General features: G+C 51.2%; 6 protein-coding genes across 6 annotated transcripts; 4 read left to right on the top strand and 2 right to left on the bottom strand.

The window, feature by feature from the left end:
• Positions 1 to 898: 898 nt before the first annotated feature.
• BDV17DRAFT_285029 (Anp1-domain-containing protein) lies at positions 899 to 4291 on the top strand (the record flags this gene model as incomplete). The annotated part of the gene is made up of 5 exons (XM_073760634.1): positions 899 to 1531; positions 1585 to 1946; positions 2761 to 3443; positions 3491 to 3810; positions 3875 to 4291. 5 exons carry the CDS (start codon positions 899 to 901, stop codon positions 4289 to 4291), a joined length of 2415 nt encoding a protein of 804 aa, XP_073610805.1.
• Positions 4292 to 4678: 387 nt separating this feature from the next.
• Positions 4679 to 6328, top strand: BDV17DRAFT_224354 (putative sister chromatid cohesion protein Dcc1). Its single transcript, XM_073755661.1, has 4 exons — positions 4679 to 4882; positions 4963 to 5825; positions 5893 to 6059; positions 6133 to 6328. Exons 1-4 carry the CDS (start codon positions 4764 to 4766, stop codon positions 6298 to 6300), a joined length of 1317 nt encoding a protein of 438 aa, XP_073610806.1. The 5' UTR covers positions 4679 to 4763; the 3' UTR covers positions 6301 to 6328.
• Positions 6235 to 7886, bottom strand: BDV17DRAFT_224361 (uncharacterized protein). The gene has a single exon (XM_073755663.1). It carries the CDS (start codon positions 7523 to 7525, stop codon positions 6356 to 6358), a length of 1170 nt encoding a protein of 389 aa, XP_073610807.1. The 5' UTR covers positions 7526 to 7886; the 3' UTR covers positions 6235 to 6355.
• An 808-nt stretch (positions 7887 to 8694) lies between these two features.
• On the top strand, positions 8695 to 11392 carry BDV17DRAFT_224357 (E3 ubiquitin-protein ligase RNF216). Its single transcript, XM_073755662.1, has 3 exons — positions 8695 to 9489; positions 9543 to 9790; positions 9848 to 11392. Exons 1-3 carry the CDS (start codon positions 8906 to 8908, stop codon positions 11101 to 11103), a joined length of 2088 nt encoding a protein of 695 aa, XP_073610808.1. The 5' UTR covers positions 8695 to 8905; the 3' UTR covers positions 11104 to 11392.
• Positions 11393 to 13058: 1666 nt separating this feature from the next.
• On the bottom strand, positions 13059 to 13871 carry BDV17DRAFT_295878 (putative mitotic spindle checkpoint protein (Mad2B); the record flags this gene model as incomplete). The annotated part of the gene is made up of 1 exon (XM_073763174.1): positions 13059 to 13871. One exon carries the CDS (start codon positions 13869 to 13871, stop codon positions 13059 to 13061), a length of 813 nt encoding a protein of 270 aa, XP_073610809.1.
• A 2137-nt stretch (positions 13872 to 16008) lies between these two features.
• On the top strand, positions 16009 to 19510 carry BDV17DRAFT_224518 (putative importin beta-5 subunit). Its single transcript, XM_073755665.1, has one exon. It carries the CDS (start codon positions 16188 to 16190, stop codon positions 19290 to 19292), a length of 3105 nt encoding a protein of 1034 aa, XP_073610810.1. The 5' UTR covers positions 16009 to 16187; the 3' UTR covers positions 19293 to 19510.
• The last annotated feature ends 245 nt before the right edge of the window (positions 19511 to 19755 follow it).

Below are 19755 nucleotides of genomic sequence, written 5' to 3' on the forward strand. Positions count from 1 at the left end.
GGTCTAATACCAGGGCTGAGTGAGAGCCTCCAGCACCAAGCCACCGAGTCGCCGACCGGGACATGGCAGGGCATTAATATTCTAGACGGAACTGCCGGTCGGCAAAGGCGAAAGCAAAAGCAGAAGCAGGCTATATCGAAATCGTTAGTATTGGTTAATAAATAGACAAATATCTGTAAGCACTGGCAGGGACTAAATAAGCGAAGGCGACGGCGGTGCAGAAAACGCAGCAGTGCGACGATGACACGTCCGTTGCCTTGGGCATTTCTTGCTCTAGTTTGGGGTTAATTATGGAAAGTCAAAAGAGTAAGGGAAAAAGAAATGTTACTCGTCGATTGTTGGATTTTGGGGGTGGACTGACTCTACTCAGAGTATCTCCTTACGGAGTAGATACCTCGTTACAACTTACCTTTAGTTGCTCACCTACAGAGTACTTGCTGTACCCTTGACAAGTTAGATACTCTCCTGTCCATCACTCCATCCATCTGACAGATCTTCATTGAACCCCACTTCCTCCAGCGCACGATTGAACGGGTCTTACCTCAACGATCTAGATTAGCCTGGCGCATCTTGGAACAAAGCTGGGCGTTTCCCCCGAATCCTTCCCGTCGCCTTTTGCCTTCCAAGGTTTCCCTTTTCTCGTATTTCTACGGGGTAGCGCCCTTGGTCTCTCGCCGATGGAGTTCCGGCCGTGCTGTCGTCGTGAGTGATTCTTTTCGTCTTATATCTCGCCATCGCTCTGCTCTGTTTGGGTGCTAACATGATCTTTCTTTGAACAGTAGTTTAGCCCCGCACCTCTACCTCCCGCAGATATATTCCACATTCGTTTTGACCTTTCGGCCTTTCGCTTTCATCTCTTGCCTGCCTTTCTTTCATATCCGGGATCGATACGACAATCATGGCGACTCCGCTGGTCGGTACTGCTATCATCACAGGGGCAAATGGGTCGCTTGGGTCGGAGATCGCTGTGGCGATAGCGAAGACGCAGCCATATGTCCATCTGCTGCTCATCGCGCGCGATATCAGATCTGAGAGCGTCAAGGAGGTCAGGGAGCGGATCCGACTGGTCGGGCCACGATCTATCGAGTTCGTCAAGGTCGACTTGACTAGTTTCAACTCGGTCGTGAGCTTCTCCGACATTACCGTTGAGAGAGTGCGAAATCGAGAAATCCCCCCAGTGACACTGTTAATCAACTGCGCCGCCATTTCGTCATATGTTACCGAGCAGGTAACACGGGACGGCCACGATCCTGTCTACCAGACAAACTGTATTGCGCCGTTCTTATTGACGGTCAGTCTTCTCGAGGCGTTCAGAGCCGGTGATGGTACTCCGAATGGCGGTGCTCGAGTAATCAACATCGGATGTTCTTCAATTTCAAAGGGTTCATTTGATTATTTCGACAGCCCAGATCCCTCTGTGAGCGTGCGCCCCGGGGAGGCGCTAAGTGCAAAAGAGGCGGCCAAGCGGTTCGGAAGCAGTAAACTGCTGATGAGTGCTGCAATGTATGCGCTGCGACGAAGCTTGGTGTTGGTGAGTTGCATAAGCCCCTCTGAACATCGTCGTTGCTGACTTTCTTGTCCTAGACTGGAAATATCTCCCTCAACGTATATACCCTCGACCCAGGAGCACTGACCAGTGAGAGCCACTGGGAAAACGCCGCCCCCTTGTCCGTGAAAATGGCCCACCAAACCCGCTCCGGACTCCGACCGTTCCTGCGAGTATTTTCCAAGAGCGCGATCAACAAGGCTAGTGTTCCCGCGAAGGTGATAGCGAAAGTCGCATTCCGGGCCGACACGGTGGAGAATTGGGGCAGGGAGCGATATTATATCTTGGATAGCGAGTACGAGGCCGGATCCGTCATTCCCGCCATGCGAGACCCCCAGCAGATGGATGCGCTGTTGAAGAAAATGCTGCAGCAGGTAGAAATCGGGGTCAAGGGAATGGGGTCGCCCTCGTCAAGGGTATCACGGCTGAGCGTTTGATTGGGTATGAAAAGCACGGAGTTTGCGATCGATTTCTTCATTTCGCGTTGTCGTTTGCTTCTAGAATTGTCCTTGCATTCCCGGAGTTTCTGGTCTGAAAATGGTTCATTCTCACTTCGGCGCTTGGACGCTCTGCGTCAATCACCGCCTGTATTTAGCGCTGGGGCAATGCTAATATAGTTTGTAAATAGATAGCTCGACATAATGCATCTCACCTATAGCCCAGAAAAAGGAACAAGTTGAAGAGAACCAAGAAACTGAAGGTAGTTACATGGCTGCAAACCGGATGCGGTGGCATCGGGAGGAAGGCGGATCAATGTCGACTCCCGATCTCCGGCCGGTCTAGTCCAACCTGGACGCGTCGTCATCGTTCCTTGAATGAAACGTCGGGACAAGAAAAAGACACAATTGCCTTCCTGGCATTACTTCTCCCCTCCGTCTGACCTCGGACCGCCTCGAGACCTACCTTTCTTCGCCAGATCCGCTTGCACCTCTCCAACCCCCTTCGTGGCGATCTTCGCGTACCCGTTCGGAGTCAAAATATCGCGGCACAACACACCTTCACGACCGGAGCTTCTAGGTACCTTGGCTGGACGGAAGGCAGCATTTGTGAATGGTCTGCAGCAATGAGTAGGCACGGCGCCCTCGCGAATGGGTATACAGCCTATCCTCGAGGAGGCCAGGGCACCTTTTCCATTTCTCCCCACAAGTAAGCATTATTTCACGAAGGGCACTGAAAACGCTTATGAATCGTTGCTGACTCTGGCATCCTGAAAGATTCCAACCGCGCTCACACCCCTCCCTGCGACGACGAAGACAACTCCTCCAACGAACCTGCTTATTCAGCGGTATCGCATTCTTCCTGCTTATCCTCATCTTTCCCTCCTGGCGAGCTTCGATTCTCCCTGTGCTATCGCTCGGCCTTCTATCCTCTCCAGACCACCTGCAAATACAAACAGTCCGATATTATGATCTCGCGAAGGTCAAGGGCTCCGCGAGTGGCTGGGAACATGGGGACCGCGTGCTGATGTGCACGCCTCTTCGAGACGCTGCCTCCCACCTACCGATGTTCTTTTCGCACCTCCGAAACCTCACGTACCCGCACCATCTAATAGACCTCGCTTTTCTCGTTTCCGACTCGAAGGATAGTACAAATGAAATGTTGCTGGAGATGTTGGAGGATTTACAGCACGATGCGGACCAGGACATTCCGTTTGGAGAAATTTCCGTCATTCAGAAAGATTTCGGGCAACAGGTCACTCAGGACGTGGAGAGTAGACACGGCTTCGCTGCGCAAGCTGGGCGCCGAAAATTGATGGCTCAGGCGCGGAATTGGCTGCTCAGTGCCACGCTCCGACCTACCCACGCTTGGGTTTACTGGCGAGACGCCGATGTGTTGACTGCGCCATCGACCATTCTTGAAGACTTGATGAGACACGATAAAGACGTTATTGTACCAAGTAAGTGAACTCCCGTCTGCAATCGGTCACGATCTAACAACCTGCAGATGTATGGCGACCATTGCCCGAGTGGCTCGGCGGCGAACAACCATACGACTTGAATTCCTGGCAAGAATCCGAGACAGCCCTGGCGCTTGCAGAGACACTAGATGAAGACGCTGTCATCGTGGAGGGCTATGCCGAATACGCTACGTGGCGGCCTCACCTAGCCTACCTCCGCGACCCATACGGGGACCCCGACATGGAAATGGAACTAGACGGGATAGGAGGTGTCAGCATCCTCGCGAAAGCCAAGGTGTTCCGAGCTGGAGTCCATTTCCCGGCTTTCAGTTTCGAGAGGCATGCTGAGACAGAAGGATTTGGCAAGGTACGTCCTTTGGCTTAACTATCTCAGATACACGTTGGTGGTTTTAACTAACGCGAACCTACAGATGGCGAAGCGAATGGGCTTCTCTGTCGTCGGTCTCCCCCATTACACGATTTGGCATCTATACGAACCAAGTGTGGACGATCTCAAGCATGAGGAAGAAATGGAGAAGGAACGGATAGCTAAAGAGGCCGAGGAAAAGGCGAGAACTGAGCGTGAACAACGTGCAGAGACATATTTTAAGGACCCAAAGATTGAGGCGGAGATTGACAACGCGTTCGTCCAAGACTCTGTAAAGGAAGAGGAAGGAAAACAGAACAAAGATACGCAGAGATCGACATCGGATAGCAAGGATCCCACGAATGCTGAAGATGACGACTTGACGGAAGTAAAAGACCAGAAGAAGCCTGCTCAGCAAGCGCAGAAGCCTCCAGCCAAGGGTGCTGCCGATACCGAAGCTGATGCCGATTCCAAGAAATAGATAACTCATGCCAACATGATTGGGCCCTGTGCTGGCCGCCGGGCATTACTTTCTCACGAAGCCTGTTGATCTATGATCTACTTTTGACGTCTTTAATGTACTTGGTGTTGTTAGAGGTATCTTGTTTGGTCGGTTGTTGCATCAGTTTCATACACTGCATTTCTAGCTATTGTACGTATCATAATACTGATAGAAGAACAAAGCCCTTATACTACTAGCACTGAATCCATCTACCTGCTGTTCTGTTCTGTACCTGGCCTGGTCCATTAAGCAGTGGTCCGTGCGTAGCTCCGGAAGCCCCACGACCGGCGCGAGACTTTCTGGACGCGTTCCGCGTCGACAATTATTCCACTACTCGTCTAACAACAACACCACAGCTCGGAAACTCGAGAATCCAGGACCCAGGCGCGCTGCATATACTCGTGACCCGTCTCGCACAAAAGGGAGGTCGCGACCTCAACCCCAACTCGAAATGTCCACCCAATCCACCCCCAGCATCCTCTTCACCCACCGCTCCTCGCAACAGGGCTTCCGGCTCCTCGAGCTCCCGCCTGATCTGGCCGAGGTGCTTGATTCTGAGAACCCGCCTATGTGAGTGCTGAAATCTATCTCTACCGTGTTCTCTCTGCCTTGGGACGCCAGTTAATAATGTATCTTGATACTGAAAACAGACTCGAACTCAAATCCCCCTCCCCCTCCCCAAACACAAACACCACCACAAGCAACAGTAGCGGTCCAGGAACAGACTACGTTAACCTCTGCACACCAACAAACACATACTCAATTCGGCAAGTCCACTCTTCGAACTCGCTGCATATTCTGAGGCCGAGTAATGGGGTTGGTGTCAGACGGGGCGATTTGAGAATTGTCGGTGGTGGTGGTGCTACCAACAACTCACAGAAGGAGGGAGATGATAAAGATGGAGACGTCTGTATGGACATGGATATGGACATAGAGCCCAACCTCAACGTCGAAGGAACAATGACTTCCATATCGAAGTGCGGATCGACACTGGAATTGCATACGCCGGCCGAGGGGTTTTCTGCGAAGCCGTTCCTACTCAAAGCGACGAGGGTCTACGACAAGGATCTTTGGGAATATGAGGGGCAGAGTCAGGATGAAGATGCCGGAGCACAAGCTGAAGAAGAGATTAAGAGGAGTCTTGGAGCGTTATTCGCCGACGTCCCGGTGTCTCGAGCCCAATGCGAGCGCGACTGGATTGAGATATGTGCTTTCGTTCGCCCGGGACATAGAGATGGATATGGACAAGCCCACGCTGAGCATGGACCGAAACAATCATACTGGCGTCCCTCAGCAGAAATGAAACTCGAGGTATGGAAACGGATAATCGAGGGCGCGGTGCTGCAGGGGATTAATCTAGGAAGTCAATTCCTCGTCTCGGACTTGTGGAAGTCCGTCCTTGATGATGAGGGTCTTGCGCCATTCCCGCGAGGCTTGTTTGTCGCTGTTGTGTATAGGATCCGGGAGGTTGGGGAGGGCGTTGAGAGGGCGCTTGCAGATGGTGAGATGAAGTGTGAGTGTCTTTTTCATTCCATTCTTCTAATGAGATAAAGGAAGAGAGGGCTAATGGGTTGAACTAGGGGCGAGTATTGGTAAGGAGACTTGTATTCGATGGGCTGGGGAGGTTTATCTTGAGGCCATGGCGGATGGTCCTGCTTCCGCCGTTGCGGAGAGTGAGTTTATAAATGCTTGGAAGGACCATCTCCTTGAGGCTTGGAGGGAAGATGTCTCGATATCCATTTTACCTGTAAGTGAATACATTATATCATTTACCACTGTTTTTCGAAAAGACGAGATGTGACTTGCTAATTCTAAACTAGGAAAAGTGCTTTATGCGCCCTGAGCCAAAAACTGTATGCTTCGCAACCGACGGCGATCAACAGAAAGTCAAGAAGAACCTTCCCACGGACACCAGCGCAGCGACCGCTGCGAAGAAGACAAGGAACTGGCATGAGTTGTTCAAGAATCAAAAGAGACAGAAACGATGATTCAGCCGCTGCCCATGCATGCAATGTCCTCTATATCTAAGGGTGCGAGGCACGCTTAACACCATGCATACTTCTCGTTCAGTAACCATTCCACCTTCTCATCTGGGTTTCCGCACCATCTGAGAGACGCAATGCTGTCTGTTTCGCGGTGGACTATCTTGGCATTTGGGTCTAACAAGGCGACGGCTTTCTCTAGCAGCGGTGTTGGATTCCAGAATGCAACTTTCGCCATGTTCCATTCATGAGCCTCCAACTGAGCACGCCTGATGATTGCAGCCATTGCCTTGATGGTTTTCTCAGTCTCCTCCGAAGAGGTGGGCTCGTCATACACCCATCTGAGGATGTACAAAGTGTTCTCTTGTGGAGTGCTGCCGAAATTCCTATTCCAAGCACAGTACACTTTCGCATCGACGTCCCCGGCACCCTTTACCATAGGTGGATCTCTGTCGGAATGGAGCCTCTGGGCATAGAACTCTTCCCTCGCCCAATGCCATAGATAATGGTCAAAGTCTGGAACAACTGCTACTTTGGCTCCAGGAGCTCGCAGTGACGCTTCTGTCAGAGCCTCTCGCTCTTTTTCCAGAACGCTAGTGTTGCACATGAAGCTTTGAACGTCGTCGGGCCCCAGTACTCTCACATCTGGCAGTGAAGCCGTTGGTGCCGAACACAAATACTGTTCGTTGGAGATCGGGGGCAGTGCAAAGTGTGAAGATGCATAGGGCTCCCAGCCAAACTTGGCATAGAACTGCTTCCCAATATCGGAATACAGAATACTGAACGTCGGCTTTTGTCTGTGCTCGCCCTCCATCGACCATGCATCCATTTTCTTGCTCAGTTCTTCAAACATCCTTTTCGCGTATCCTTTGCCTCTGAAGTCTGACCGACAGAAGACGCTGCCAACGCCTTGGATTGAAACGTCCTTCACCCTGCCGCCGCGAGCCACCATTGCTGTTTTTCTGTATGTTTCACAGGAGCTGAGAATCGTTCTCGCATTTTCGGGCTGTCGACGATCCACCAGAACCCAGCAGATCAACGCTTTCTTGGTCAGTCGTTGCTGGTGTAGGGTGTCTTCTCGCGCAAGGTACCCGTTGATATCCAGAGGCCCCTTCCATTCCGCACTGTTTAGCTTGATGGATTCGACGCGTTCCTTTGGCGTTGCCGGGACCAGCACCAGCTCCGGGGCGTCCCCGTTGGGCAATTCAATATCGGGGTAAGCAGCGATCATCTTTCGGTCGAGCAGAGGCGTATTGTAACACAAGGGTGTGAGGGTGAGGAAGGAAGATATGAGAAGAGTCAAGGGTCGAGATGAGTTGTTTGCATAGAGCTGTTTGTCAGCGAGCTGTCAGGGGAAGGGTACAAGCCATTGATATAGGTGGACTGGGGATAGAAACAAAGAGGAGCCCCAGCTTTCGGGGGTGGTTTCCATTTGTCACTTTCCGAAGGCAAGCGATGGCAAGCGGCCCCATGTGAGCTCCAAAGATCCAAGGTTGTACCTGCTTTTCTTGGCCATCGCTGCTGACGTCAGTTGCTGACTGCTCTGCTATGGTCGTTCACTAATAGGTGGCAGTCAATTATCATGATAGGAATGTTGTTGCCAAAGAAGATTTTCAGTCTGGTCGTTAAGGGGCTCGGAGGGGCATCGTAGCCTTGGCGCGTCTTTCGGACTACAAAGCCTTCAGTGAATCTCTTGCCTTCGAATTGTAACAACACTACCAAGCCAGCGCCTTGACCTCCAGCTAGTCTCCAGCTAAGAATACTTGAAACGGCAAATTCAGTGAATGTAATCTAAATGATCGACGGCCCCTGTCAATGGCAGTTTCGACCCCAGTATTCATGCCTAGGGACCTAGTGCCCTTCAAGGCCCATCTCACTATTTCATAGTATACCTGAGGCTCATTTTATGCGTGACAGCTCAACTAACACAATGGCCTCTAAGAATAGTGGTAACGGTGGTGAATGGGTTATTCATGTCGTAGGTGGACGGAGGTGTTGCCGGTCCAGCCTTTTGCTGCGCTGCCTCACGTGGTTTACCTTCACTAGTCTCCCGCTCAACAAAGACTCCCTTTCTGTCGCTTGTGCTGCTCAAACTTCAATTTCGCTTTCTGTTGACGGTTATCGACTGTCAATATCCTGGAGAAGGCTGGGCCCACAGCCCATCCAGATCTCCACTCGCTTCGGCTGATCTGCGTCTGATCTCTCCTCAAGGCTCCCTGCTCACCACAACTATCTCCTCGCCTAATCTGACACAGCCTCGTACCACTTCAGGCCAGGGGAGAAACAGTTCTAAACGTCCTTTTCGGAACTTTTAGAGTCGCCCGGGGCTTGCGCTGACGCCGGGCAGATTCGTATAAAGACATGCTGAGCTCCTAGAACTAGTTGGGTTTGGAACTGACTTCCTCATTGTCCTCGAACTCTCTCAATCGCAAGCGTCTTTGACCTCTCGTCTCTCACGAACTCAACGGTCCAGCACTTTGTTCGCCATTCCTAGCACCCGACAGTCCTCCGTCAACATCGTGTCGCTTTTCATGGTCCGGGCTGCTCCACCTTTCCTCCGCTAAACCAGCGATTGGATCCCTCGGTCCTCCCACTTGCGGCTCAATTCAGAATGGACCAGGCAATCTACGTCTCATCATCGAGCTCAGGGAGCTCCAATGATGGCCAATCTCTCCTCTATGGCTTCGATGACTACGGTATTCCTGATGATGAATGGCCGGAATACTATGACAGAGACCTTGGCGAAAACGCTACAGGCAGGCCTCCTAAGAAGCAAAAAGTACGTGGTCTAGATGGCACCGCTAATGATGAGGCCTTGGACACGCTCGCATCGCTAGGTCCTAGTTCTTCACAGTTGCCCCTGGATGTGATCAACCTCGTACCGGAAGCTGACCAGCCCGATCTACTGTTCTCGCAAACCCTAGAGATGTTCCCTGGAATCAGTCACACTTACGTTAAAGACCTGATAGCTCGGCACAAGGGCTCTCTGCAGCTTGATGCAGAACTCAAGGGAAGCGGGTATGAAATGGCACTAGCAAGAGACGCCATCTATGAGGAGATTCTCGGGCAAAAGGCATATCCCAAACAGGACAGTGAAAATGCGAAAAGGAAACGGGCAGAATCCAGCGACAGCGATGACAACTGGATGAGTCGAACGACAAGTCAGACCAACACTATACCATATTCACAAATAGCGTAAGCCTTCACTGTACCCCGGCGCCACTGCCGCGAACTGACTATCACGCAAGAGCAACTGTTCTGGCAAACGAGTTTCCACTTATTCCGATGCAGCACCTCAGAAATGTTCTTGCGAACAATAAACGTCTCTATCACGCTTACCTGGCGCTTCACTCTGACGAAAGCTTTGCTGAGAAAAAGAACCCATACACGAGGCTGAAAAGTAGCCGAACTGCGGCAGCTTTAAAAACAAATGCATATCGTGACATTGTTACCCGCGAGCTTAATGCGGCGAAGAAACAAATAGAGAAGTCGCAGGGTAAGTGGTCTCCTAGATATCCTGATTCTGTCATAGCTTGCTTATGGCATTCCATAGCTACTGCTCGTAAGAAAAAAGAGGAAGAGGAAGCAGAAAGGCTCAACGAAGAGGAACACGTACGCACGGGCGATCTCATCGAGTGCCAGTGCTGCTACGGCGATGTGCCGGCGAATCGATGTCTTCCTTGCGAAGGAGACGAACTCCACTTCTTCTGCTTCACCTGTATTCGCAGATCGGCCGATACTCAGATCGGGATCATGAAGTACACACTGCACTGCTTCGACGTCAGCGGATGCAAGGCTTCATTTGGCCGACCTCAGCTCAGAGAAATTCTGGGCTCCGCAGTCATGGATAAACTAGACTCTTTACAGCAAGAAGATGAGATCCGACTGGCAGGCCTAGAGGGCCTTGAGGACTGTCCCTTTTGCTCTTTCAAGGCAGTTCTGCCTCCTGTGGAAGAAGACCGGGAATTTCGCTGCGAAAACGCTTCCTGCAAGGTGGTCAGCTGCCGCTTATGCAGGGAGCGAAGCCACGTACCACTGACCTGCGAGGAAGACCGCAAAGACAAAGGTCTCTCTGAACGGCATCAGGTCGAAGAAGCCATGAGCGAGGCTTTGATTCGAAAGTGCCCTAAATGCAAGGTCCAGATCGTCAAGGAGGATGGGTGCAATAAAATGCATTGTATCAAATGCGGGACCTCCATGTGCTATGTTTGTCAGAAGGATATTACCAAAGAATTATATAACCACTTTGGCCGCGGATGTCGCCAGGATGACGGGAACACGCAGGAACGTGAGCACAGAGAAATCCAGAAAGCTGAAAGAGCGGCAATCGACAAGATCCTTGCAGAGAATCCCGACATCACCGAGGAACAAATTCGCGTAGGCCATACCAAGTCGAAGAAGACACAGCCGCGTGGCATACCGATGGCTCAAATCCCGGAGATGGGATACTTCGCGGCAGCGGCACAACCTATCCAGAGACCAGTCTGGGAATATCTCTATAATCAGAACGCAATGGCCGCAGACAATGGGCTCTTTATGGATCTTTTAGGCAGACCTGCTCCTGCAGTCAACGCTGCCCCAGGCGTTTATGCCCAAGGAGTCCCACTCAACAACCCAGTACCTCAACCCGCAATGCCTCCGGCCAATCTTCCTGCACAGCAAGATTTCATGGGGATCCCCGGGCTCGCAATCAATGCTCTTCATCAACCCCAACACCCCATGGCTCGCTATCCGCAAAATGCACGCCAGGGTGGAGCACATTGGGGTTCTCATGGCCCTAACTACAATCCCACAAGCGGATATTGGTGAAGCAGTCGCAGTGAACCACAAACTTTGCATCTGTCAAGGTCATGGTCTTCTCTACATATCTACTGGCAGGGGATTCATTCTAATCTTGGTTGTTATATCCCATCTACTTTTCGCCATATACCCTGATCAGCACTCACCTCCGGCTTCAGTATCACCGTTTCATTCTCCCTCTATTTCTCTTCTCGTCTCTTTTCTTTCCATTTACTTACCAAAGTGGCACTCTGCAGCCAGTGGAGCTGTCTCATCCCAGCAGTTCGCCGGCGACACTGCGGTATTTCGCCGAAGGAGATATCTTGTCCATGCCCTTCTCACCGATCAATACCCACCATACCTCAACCCACATACATTCATCAACATATTCAAATCTCAGATATTTCAATAATATGGCTTACGATATCGAAAAGCGGTCTGTTCAACCGCTCACATAATATTTCATTGCTAGCAGGAAGGCACTATGGACCAGGACCGGAATGCAAGATGGGAAGTCCCCAGTGGGAAGGTACGACCATCCTCAGTCGTGCTTTCCGTGCGGTAACGGGCTTCTCTGGCTATCCTAGAAACGTGCGATCTCTCCGTCCTATACTAGGAAGGAGCCATTGACCTCAGTGGCTCTTGCCTTGTGTATCCAACATCGTTTGGGAAAGCTCGATAGGGGTCCGATGAAATGGGAAGCCACGACCCTGTCCGACTCATGGACGTCAATTTGCAACAACTGCCAGGTGCAATTCATCATTTCCGAATAATCTCTTGAGACTGCGTATCCGAGGTACACATAATCGCCTTTAGATCTGAATACTTCACGTCGATAGTAACTAGTATACCTCCATGAAGTTTTATTTAATTGTTTGGTTTAGAGTGTGTCGTTCAGCGTCATAAGTCCATAACAATAACACACGCGCACACAAACAATGGAAAGAAACCAGCAAATAGGAACCCCTCCGTTCCGCTAATGAATACTAAGAACCCGGGGAACCGTCCCGTCCGCACATTTCCGAGGCAAAAAACAACCGGCGGCCGGAGATTTTTATTAGTCACGTTACGTCATTTTCGTTTAACGGCAGCTTCGCCGATATCGTCGGCGGAGAACCTTAAAACTTTACTCTTAGAATGACGGTGATTGAGGGGTATGAGGTATGGGTATAGGAGTATATGTAAACACGACTGTTTGCGTGCTTTGTTTGCTATTCACATCACGGTGCTCTGTGTATTCCATTGAATCCCGTACTTGTACCCTCTCTCGTTTACCTTGATTTGCGCCGTTCATTATAGAATAGAGATGTCGCATGCGAAGAGTGTTTGCTAAATAAGAGGGCGGAAATGCAGACCATATGGATATTTACGAAGGGCTTCCAGCGTTGAGTATTATTGTTGACCTCGCGGCACTTGATCACCTGGCTGGGTTGTCGAGGCGGATGAACGCAGATGGAGGCGAAATTGGAAGACAGCATTCGTAGCTAGCGCTAGATATTGAATTTGCTAGTGGGAACTTGAACCGTATAGTAGTAAACTCCGACGAGACAAGAAATACAGGAAGTGGTATGGAGGGAGAAGAGGATGAAAAGGGAGAAAGATGGGAAAAAGAAGATAGGAAGAAGAGGTAGAGAGAAGAGAAGAGAAACGAAGAGAGAAGAGAGAAGAAAGACGTAAGGAACGTTGACATGAGAGCTGAGGATATAAATGAAACGGCGAAATGAAAGAGATGATGAACCTGATCTATGTAAATGCCATGCGAGTCCCAAAATTCGTCCGCTCCCCATTTTATATAAGTATTTGCACCACTCCTTGGACGACGATACCAGAATTTCTTCATCCATCATATATGTTCGATCATTGGTCACGCTAAAACAAGAGGATAATGAGGTTAAAATGGTTAAAAACGAAGCACCCCCGAATGCTCCACAGTAAGAAAGACTAAACAGGCAAGAGAGACATGAGCAGCGAGTCTGTTTATTGATTCATGGCGGATGTTCTGAATCCGGAGGTTCATTGAACTTCTGCCGCGCCTCTTCCACCCATAACTCCAGACGGAGCTCGCCGGCCTCTACTCGGCGCACTGGAACTGTCTTGGCACGGCCGTTCGACACTCTTGGAGGTGGTTGTTGCGGCTCGCCGTTTCTCATTTTCGAAACGGAATATGGAGCCGAACATGATCGGAGATGAACCTTGCCTGGTTCCGCCACGATCCAGGTTTGTTCTTCTGTTGTAGTCCCTGCGGGAGGTAATGCGTCCTCGCAAACCTCGATGCAGACGGTAAAACTGAATTCGTCATCACGAGGTAAAGGGGTCAGTCGGGCGCATGCGGATGCGAGTCTCGCAAGACAAGCACGGAATTGCGCTTCGAGGTCAACCGTTTGAGATGTAGGTGGGACGCCGATTGAGGAGTCGTCCATTCTGTCTTCGAAAGTGGTGTGCACCTCCCCGGGAGGGACGCGAGGAAAACCTGAGAGATCAAAGGCATATCGCTCGAGGGGCTGATTTGTGCGAAGAGATGATATAATAATACTGACAGCCGTAATTGTGCCTTTTAAGATTTCTGTTCCCACGGCAATCGAAGCGTCGTTTATGTAGTCACACACCTTGGGATGGCGGGACTGTCGGACGGGATAATTGTATGCCCGGACGGGTAAGAAAGTCGCTCGCGGATAGACCGACCGGAGGAAGAGGATCTGGTGTACGGAGACGGTGAGGAAATTTGTGAATGAAGCGGCCAACGCAGCCTGGTTATGAGGAGTGCGAGGTGCGGTGACCGGGGCAGAAAATGTGGTCATGGTTGCCGTCGTGGTGGTGCTCTCACTGGCTATAGGCATCGCCGCCAATGGCTCCTGAATCGTTGTTTATACGGGAGAAGTAGAGTAGTCGCGATCTTGGAGAAACTGAGTGTTCCACCCTGAGGATAATCATCGCTCTGCCTTTTTGGTTGAAAAGAAGAGTCAATAAGAGTGCAGGTTCTTGTTGTGATGTTGGTGGCAGAACTTTGAAGTGGACAGACACCGGCAAGAGCGGTGGAGCGGGGAGGGACAGAAATGCCCAACAAATGACGTGATATGCGTATAACCAAACAGAAAAAGCAAAAATAAGATCAAGGGCAGAAGAATCAAGGCCACATGGTTAACAAGGAAGAGGTTTCGAGACCTCGTGGGATCAAGGATTGTGCAGAAAATGCAGGAGGGAACTTGTGCAGTGTGTCGAGAAGCGAGAGGGGAGGTTTACATACGCTGGGTGGAGGAGACGAACAAGGGAACCTCAAAGCATGGGTCTGGCTGGTCTTCTGGTCGTAGCGATCGTGTCGAGTCGTGTCGGGGGGTATAATTTGAGGTGGTCGAGATTAGATCGAGGATTAAAAGAAGGACTGCGAGTGTCGATGGGAGATGACGCTGATGCTGTAATCGGACCCGTGTGTAATGATTATTATTAAGGTTGCTTTTTTGGTGTCTGAAGGTCTCCCCTCTCCCTCGGAGTATTTTGTGCCTGAAAACCTTTTCGCTGGCTTTATGAATACTTGGGTTAAAGGGTTTAAGGGTAGAGGTCCTCTTCTTTTTTTTTTTTTTTTTTTCTGGGTCTGGGGAGAGGAGGAACTGTGGAAAGGCAGAAAACAGGGAACCAATTCTTGGGCGGGAGGAGTGAAGAGGGAAGGTTAGTGAGAGCGTAAGTAGTGGACAAGACAGACAGGGTGCAGGTGGGCAGTGACAGTGGGTTAAGGAAGAGGAGAGAGGAGCAGAAGGCCGAGATAGCCGGGAGCTGCACTCGGGCACCACAGGAGAGCGACTCAGCGAGAGACGAGAGGCAAAGAAGGCAAAAGAAAGAGAAGAGAGAGGAGAGAGGAAGAGAGAGGGAAGGAGAAATTGGAACAAAAGAGAAGAGGCGACAGCAATCTGGGACTGGAGGGGAACTGCGCTCTCTCTGCGCTCTCTGAGTCGTGAGTCGTCGTCGTCGTCAGGTCCCAGAGTGGAAACCGCGACCCAAGTCCAAGTCACGATGCTCCCGTCACGTGGTCCATGCGCAGATCGTAGACACCACAAACAGTAGTCTTGCTACTTCGTAGACAACCCGGAGGTGTCTTGCTCGTGAACAGTGTATCTACTACTAGTTCCTCGATCATGTCACTCCACTGGCCAAAGCTAGCCGTCCCCATGTCTCAGCCATGCCCATCCACGTCTTCACAAATCAAAGGTTAACCCAACTCAAGGCAAATCCTTCCGCTTTAGAAGGCTCCACATTGCCTGCCCCTGCTGACTGGAGAGTCCAAACAAATCCGTGACCCTGCCCTGGCCTTCCACCGGGACGGTCTGATCTGCAGAGACATTCCTTCATCCAATAGCGTTTCCCTGCAATAATAATGCTCCTGCTTTATACTTGCCAGCCGTGGCAAGGCTTGCTCAGTTTGCACAGTATGTACGGGGGATGGCCCATATTATACTATCTTATATCCCCAGCGTCATTGCGAGGACCCAACATTGGGCAGTTCGTGGTGGCATGTTCCCAATCGGGGAAAGTGGCTGCTGCCTCTGCCCCTCCCTAGTACTAATAAGGTCACCCCGACGCGGTGCAGGTGTACAAAGTACGATATGTCCGGCCCTGAAGAATACTCTCCGTAGGGCTCATGAGACTCTAAGCTTACGGAGTCTTCCCCGAGTGACTTTTCATTTGTTTCAGTATCGCAGGTTTGAGGCTCCTGCTCCTATTCTACCCAGAAGTGTACAGAGCAGCAAGCTACATAGATATTAATCGGTTTAACAAGATATTTCACACAAACAAGGCTTCTCCAAATACTCCGTATGATCTCCGAGGCCTGCTCAATAACGAACCACCTGGTCAGAGGAACCTTGGTTGGAATGCAACAGAAGAAGCGGCGCTGCCCTACGCAGGAGCACAAAGGTGGGGATCTTCACCCCTCACCGCCTCCCGCTGCCCCTCTCGACGCGATACGAGTTATGGCGCTCTCCTGAACGACCGCGTCTAGAGAATTAGAGTGCCAGCGGCCCACTGTTGTGGTACACCACAACATTTCTCTCTAGTCGCCTTCACGGCGGATTGATATCCTTTTTCTAACTCCATTGAGTCTTCTTCCTTCGCCGTCTCCCACCATGGAGCAGGAGCTCCTTACCCTCCTCGCGGACACGCAGTCGCCGGCTGCAGACACCAGAAAGGCCGCCGAGCTCAATCTACTTCGCCTCTACACAAACGAAAACTTCCCTCTCTCCCTCTCAGCCATTGCTTCTCACAACTCCGTTCCTACCAATCTCCGCCAATCGGCCCTCTCAGTTCTACGCACTTTCATCACTGCAGGGTGGTCTCCGAACCTCGATGAATTCAAAGGCCAAATTCTAGTCAACGATGTCAACAAGGCGCAAATCCGGCAAGCCCTTCTAGACTTGTCTACCATTGTCGAAGTGCCCGAGCGCAAGGTCAAGTCTGCGGCCAGTTTCGCAGTCAGCAAGATTGCCAGTGCCGACTACCCTGAACAATGGCCCGAGCTGCTTCCTGCACTGCTGCGCATCATCAATGACACCAATAGCACGCCCGGCGCGTTGCATGGTGCTTTAAAGGTGCTGCTCGATTTGGTGGATACTGGTTTCAACGAGGAGCAATTTTTCAGCGTCGCCCGAGACCTCGTTAGTACATTGTTCAACGTGGCCACCAACGAATCGAGAAAGCCAATGTTGAGGGCTTTGGCCGTCGCAGTCTTCCGTTCATGTCTCGATACCCTTGAGATGGTGCTGGAACAACACAAAACCGCCGTCAAACAGTTCATGGACGAAGTCCTCGGTGGGTGGTCTCCATTCTTCATCGAAACTCTCAAGGCACCATTGCCACAGCCTCCGACCGAGCAGGAGGAAAGCAAAGACACAGAGGTCCCGTCACAATGGAGAGGTGTCATTGGATTGAAGTTACAAGTTGTGAAGACCCTAATGAAGATCCGGATGATCTTCCCCGGTCTCTTGGTTTCCCAGAGCCCAGCCTACTTCTCCACTATCTGGACCGAACTGTCAAATATTCAGGTCGCGTACCACGAGTTTTATATCAATGATGAACGGCAGGGACGACTTGTGGATGTGGACGGACTTCCGTATACGCTGGATCTTTTGGTTTTGGAGGAACTGGATTTCATCCAGAGCCTTCTGAAAGCGCCACCGGTTAAAGCAGAGCTACAGCAGCAGTTACAGAATTCCGGGGAAGCTGCCATCACTACCGGCTGGCTGCCTGAGATTCTGAAGCTGGTCAGCTCATATGCTCAGATCACGTCCGAGGAAGAGGGCCTTTGGGATATCGATGTCAACCTCTTCCTGTCGGAAGAAACTTCTGTCACAGCAAACTATACTCCTCGCACTTGCAGTGGAGACGTCGTGATTAAGCTGGGAGACTGGCTCAGGGATGCGACAACCCAGAGCCTTCTTGCTTTCCTGAATGGTGTCTTCTCTGATGCCTCATCTACGTGGAAGGCCCGCGAATCCTCGCTTTTCATTCTCAATACCCTTCTCAGAGATTTCAACGAAGTTTCACAAACCATTGGCCCTGAGATTGTCAACGGATCTAGCAATTTTGTTCAGTTTGCGATCCAGCAGGAACAAGAACTCCTTCGAGCGCGAGGCTACTTGGTTGCCGGACTCCTGGCACAATTCTCGGCAGCAGTCGGCGGTGTTTACCTTGAGCCGACCTTGAAGGCCATTTCTGAGGATCCATCAGAGGTCGTGAAGGTGGCTTGCCTTCGCGCACTACAGGATCTGCTGCCTTCGCTGTCTATGGATACTACTGGCCCTGTCCAACAGTCAATAATCTCTGCCATATCTGATTTCGTTTCTGCTCACGACCTTCGCGAGTCATCTGATACCGATGACTTGAAGGTCACTCTTGCTGAAACCCTTCGTGATACGATCATGGTCGACCCGAGCGTAGTGCTCTCATCTGCGGCTCTTGACGTACTGTTCAACATTGCCAGCAACGGTGCTACAAACTTCCAGCTGACCATGACCGTCACGGAGGCCTTCGAGGACATTGCTGAAAACATCTCCGAGCAGAGCCCCGAATCCTTTGTCCAGTTATGCGAGAAGGTCCTCCCATCAATTATGGGCGCAATTGATGTCGGAAACATGACACAGGAAGTCGCATTGAGCATTTTTGCTGCAGACCTCCTGCGTGCGCTGACGGAGCGCGCTTCTGAACCCTTGCCTGCTGGCTTTGTTGAGACAGTCATGCCGAAGATGAACCGACTGCTGCTTGATTCAGTCGAAGCCGAGCTTATCCGACCCGCCACAGAAGCCGTGAGGCACATTCTTGCCCACGACTTCAACCAGTTCGTCGCGTGGCGTGACCCGCAGAGCGGCAAAGAGGCGATCGAGGTCGCTTTGTTCATCATCGACCGCCTTCTGGGCCCTTCGGTTGACGATCATGCTGCAACAGAAGTCGGCCAACTTGCTGCTGAGCTTGTTGAGAAAGCTGGATCTGAGCGTCTTGGTCCATACCTCCCACAGCTTCTTCAAGCGGTCGCACGGCGCCTTGCCACTGCCGAGAAGGCTCAGTTCATCCAGAGTTTGATTCTCGTTTTCGCTCGGTTGACGCTCATCAGTGCGCATGAAGTCGTCGACTTCTTGGCGCAGGTTGACATTGGCGGACAAAGTGGCTTGCCTATCGTGATGGGCAAGTGGTTGGAGAATTCGGTCAACTTTGCGGGATACGACGAGATCAAGCAAAACATTATCGCGTTGACAACTCTTTACAATCTGGAGGACCCTCGTCTGGCCCAGGTGCAGGTCAAGGGAGACCTCATTGTTCAGGATACCGGACGAATTAAGACTCGATCTCAAGCTCGCAACAACCCAGACCGTTACACGACCGTGCCTGCACCGCTGAAAATCATCAAGGTCCTTGCGGAAGAGCTGGCAGCCGCCTCCGGAAACAAGGAAATCGATGCAGCCACAGCAGCGGCAATGGAGGAAGAAGGCAGCGACGACGATGAGTGGGAGGACGTTCCTGAAAACGTTCTCGATCTCAGCTTAGGGGTCACCAAGCAAGAGCTGATGGCGTTCGGCGAAGGCGGTACTGAAGGCGTATTTGGAGTGCGCAAGCGAGACGACGAGACGCAGTCATTCCTGTTAGAATTTTTCCGCAACGCATCCACAAAGGCCGAATTCCAACAAATTTACGCATCGTTGACCCCAGACGAGCAGGAGAAGCTCCGCAGTCTTGGCTGAGGTGGATGATTAATGAGTATCTTGATGTGCATAGTTTCGTACCATAATGATAGAGTTACACGACCTCCATATTCAAGCCCAAACCAGCGCAGTGATAAGGTTCAGGCAGACAGGCAGCTGAAGAGGCCTCGGCGCGATCTATCATCAGCAGCAGCCTATGGGATGATGCCGCAGGGTCCGGGCCCCTTCCAAGGTTCTGCATCTGCACCCGACATTGTGGCTCGACCGATGCGGGGCTTCATCATTTACCATCATGCTCCCAGTGCCTTTATCCTCAAAGACGAAAGAATCAACTGTCATACCTGGTGGATAATGCTGAATTATGAGGGACGTACCAGTACAGCAGTCAGTGACAGATCAGATTTATGAGGTGTCACTACACTACTCTAACTGCAGAGTAGACTACTGATAGACAGTAGCATATCAGTGACGCTAAGCCTGCAGCAAAGCGATCCCACCGCAA

The sequence above is a fragment of the Aspergillus undulatus genome (genome assembly GCF_047715775.1).
Source record: "Aspergillus undulatus strain CBS 261.88 unplaced genomic scaffold BDV17scaffold_77, whole genome shotgun sequence".
Taxonomy (NCBI): Eukaryota; Fungi; Ascomycota; class Eurotiomycetes; order Eurotiales; family Aspergillaceae; genus Aspergillus; species Aspergillus undulatus.

Bases quoted from the DNA above. Each gene is read 5' to 3' on its own strand.
- BDV17DRAFT_224354 (XM_073755661.1), top strand. From the start codon at position 4,764: ATGTCCACCCAATCCACCCCCAGCATCCTCTTCACCCACCGCTCCTCG. The intron at 5,826-5,892 runs GTGAGTGTCTTT...GGGTTGAACTAG, and splicing joins TGCAGATGGTGAGATGAAGT to GGGCGAGTATTGGTAAGGAG. The intron at 6,060-6,132 runs GTAAGTGAATAC...ATTCTAAACTAG, and splicing joins TCTCGATATCCATTTTACCT to GAAAAGTGCTTTATGCGCCC.
- BDV17DRAFT_224357 (XM_073755662.1), top strand. From the start codon at position 8,906: ATGGACCAGGCAATCTACGTCTCATCATCGAGCTCAGGGAGCTCCAAT. The intron at 9,490-9,542 runs GTAAGCCTTCAC...CTATCACGCAAG, and splicing joins ATACCATATTCACAAATAGC to AGCAACTGTTCTGGCAAACG. The intron at 9,791-9,847 runs GTAAGTGGTCTC...GGCATTCCATAG, and splicing joins ACAAATAGAGAAGTCGCAGG to CTACTGCTCGTAAGAAAAAA.
- BDV17DRAFT_224361 (XM_073755663.1), bottom strand. From the start codon at position 7,525: ATGATCGCTGCTTACCCCGATATTGAATTGCCCAACGGGGACGCCCCG.
- BDV17DRAFT_224518 (XM_073755665.1), top strand. From the start codon at position 16,188: ATGGAGCAGGAGCTCCTTACCCTCCTCGCGGACACGCAGTCGCCGGCT.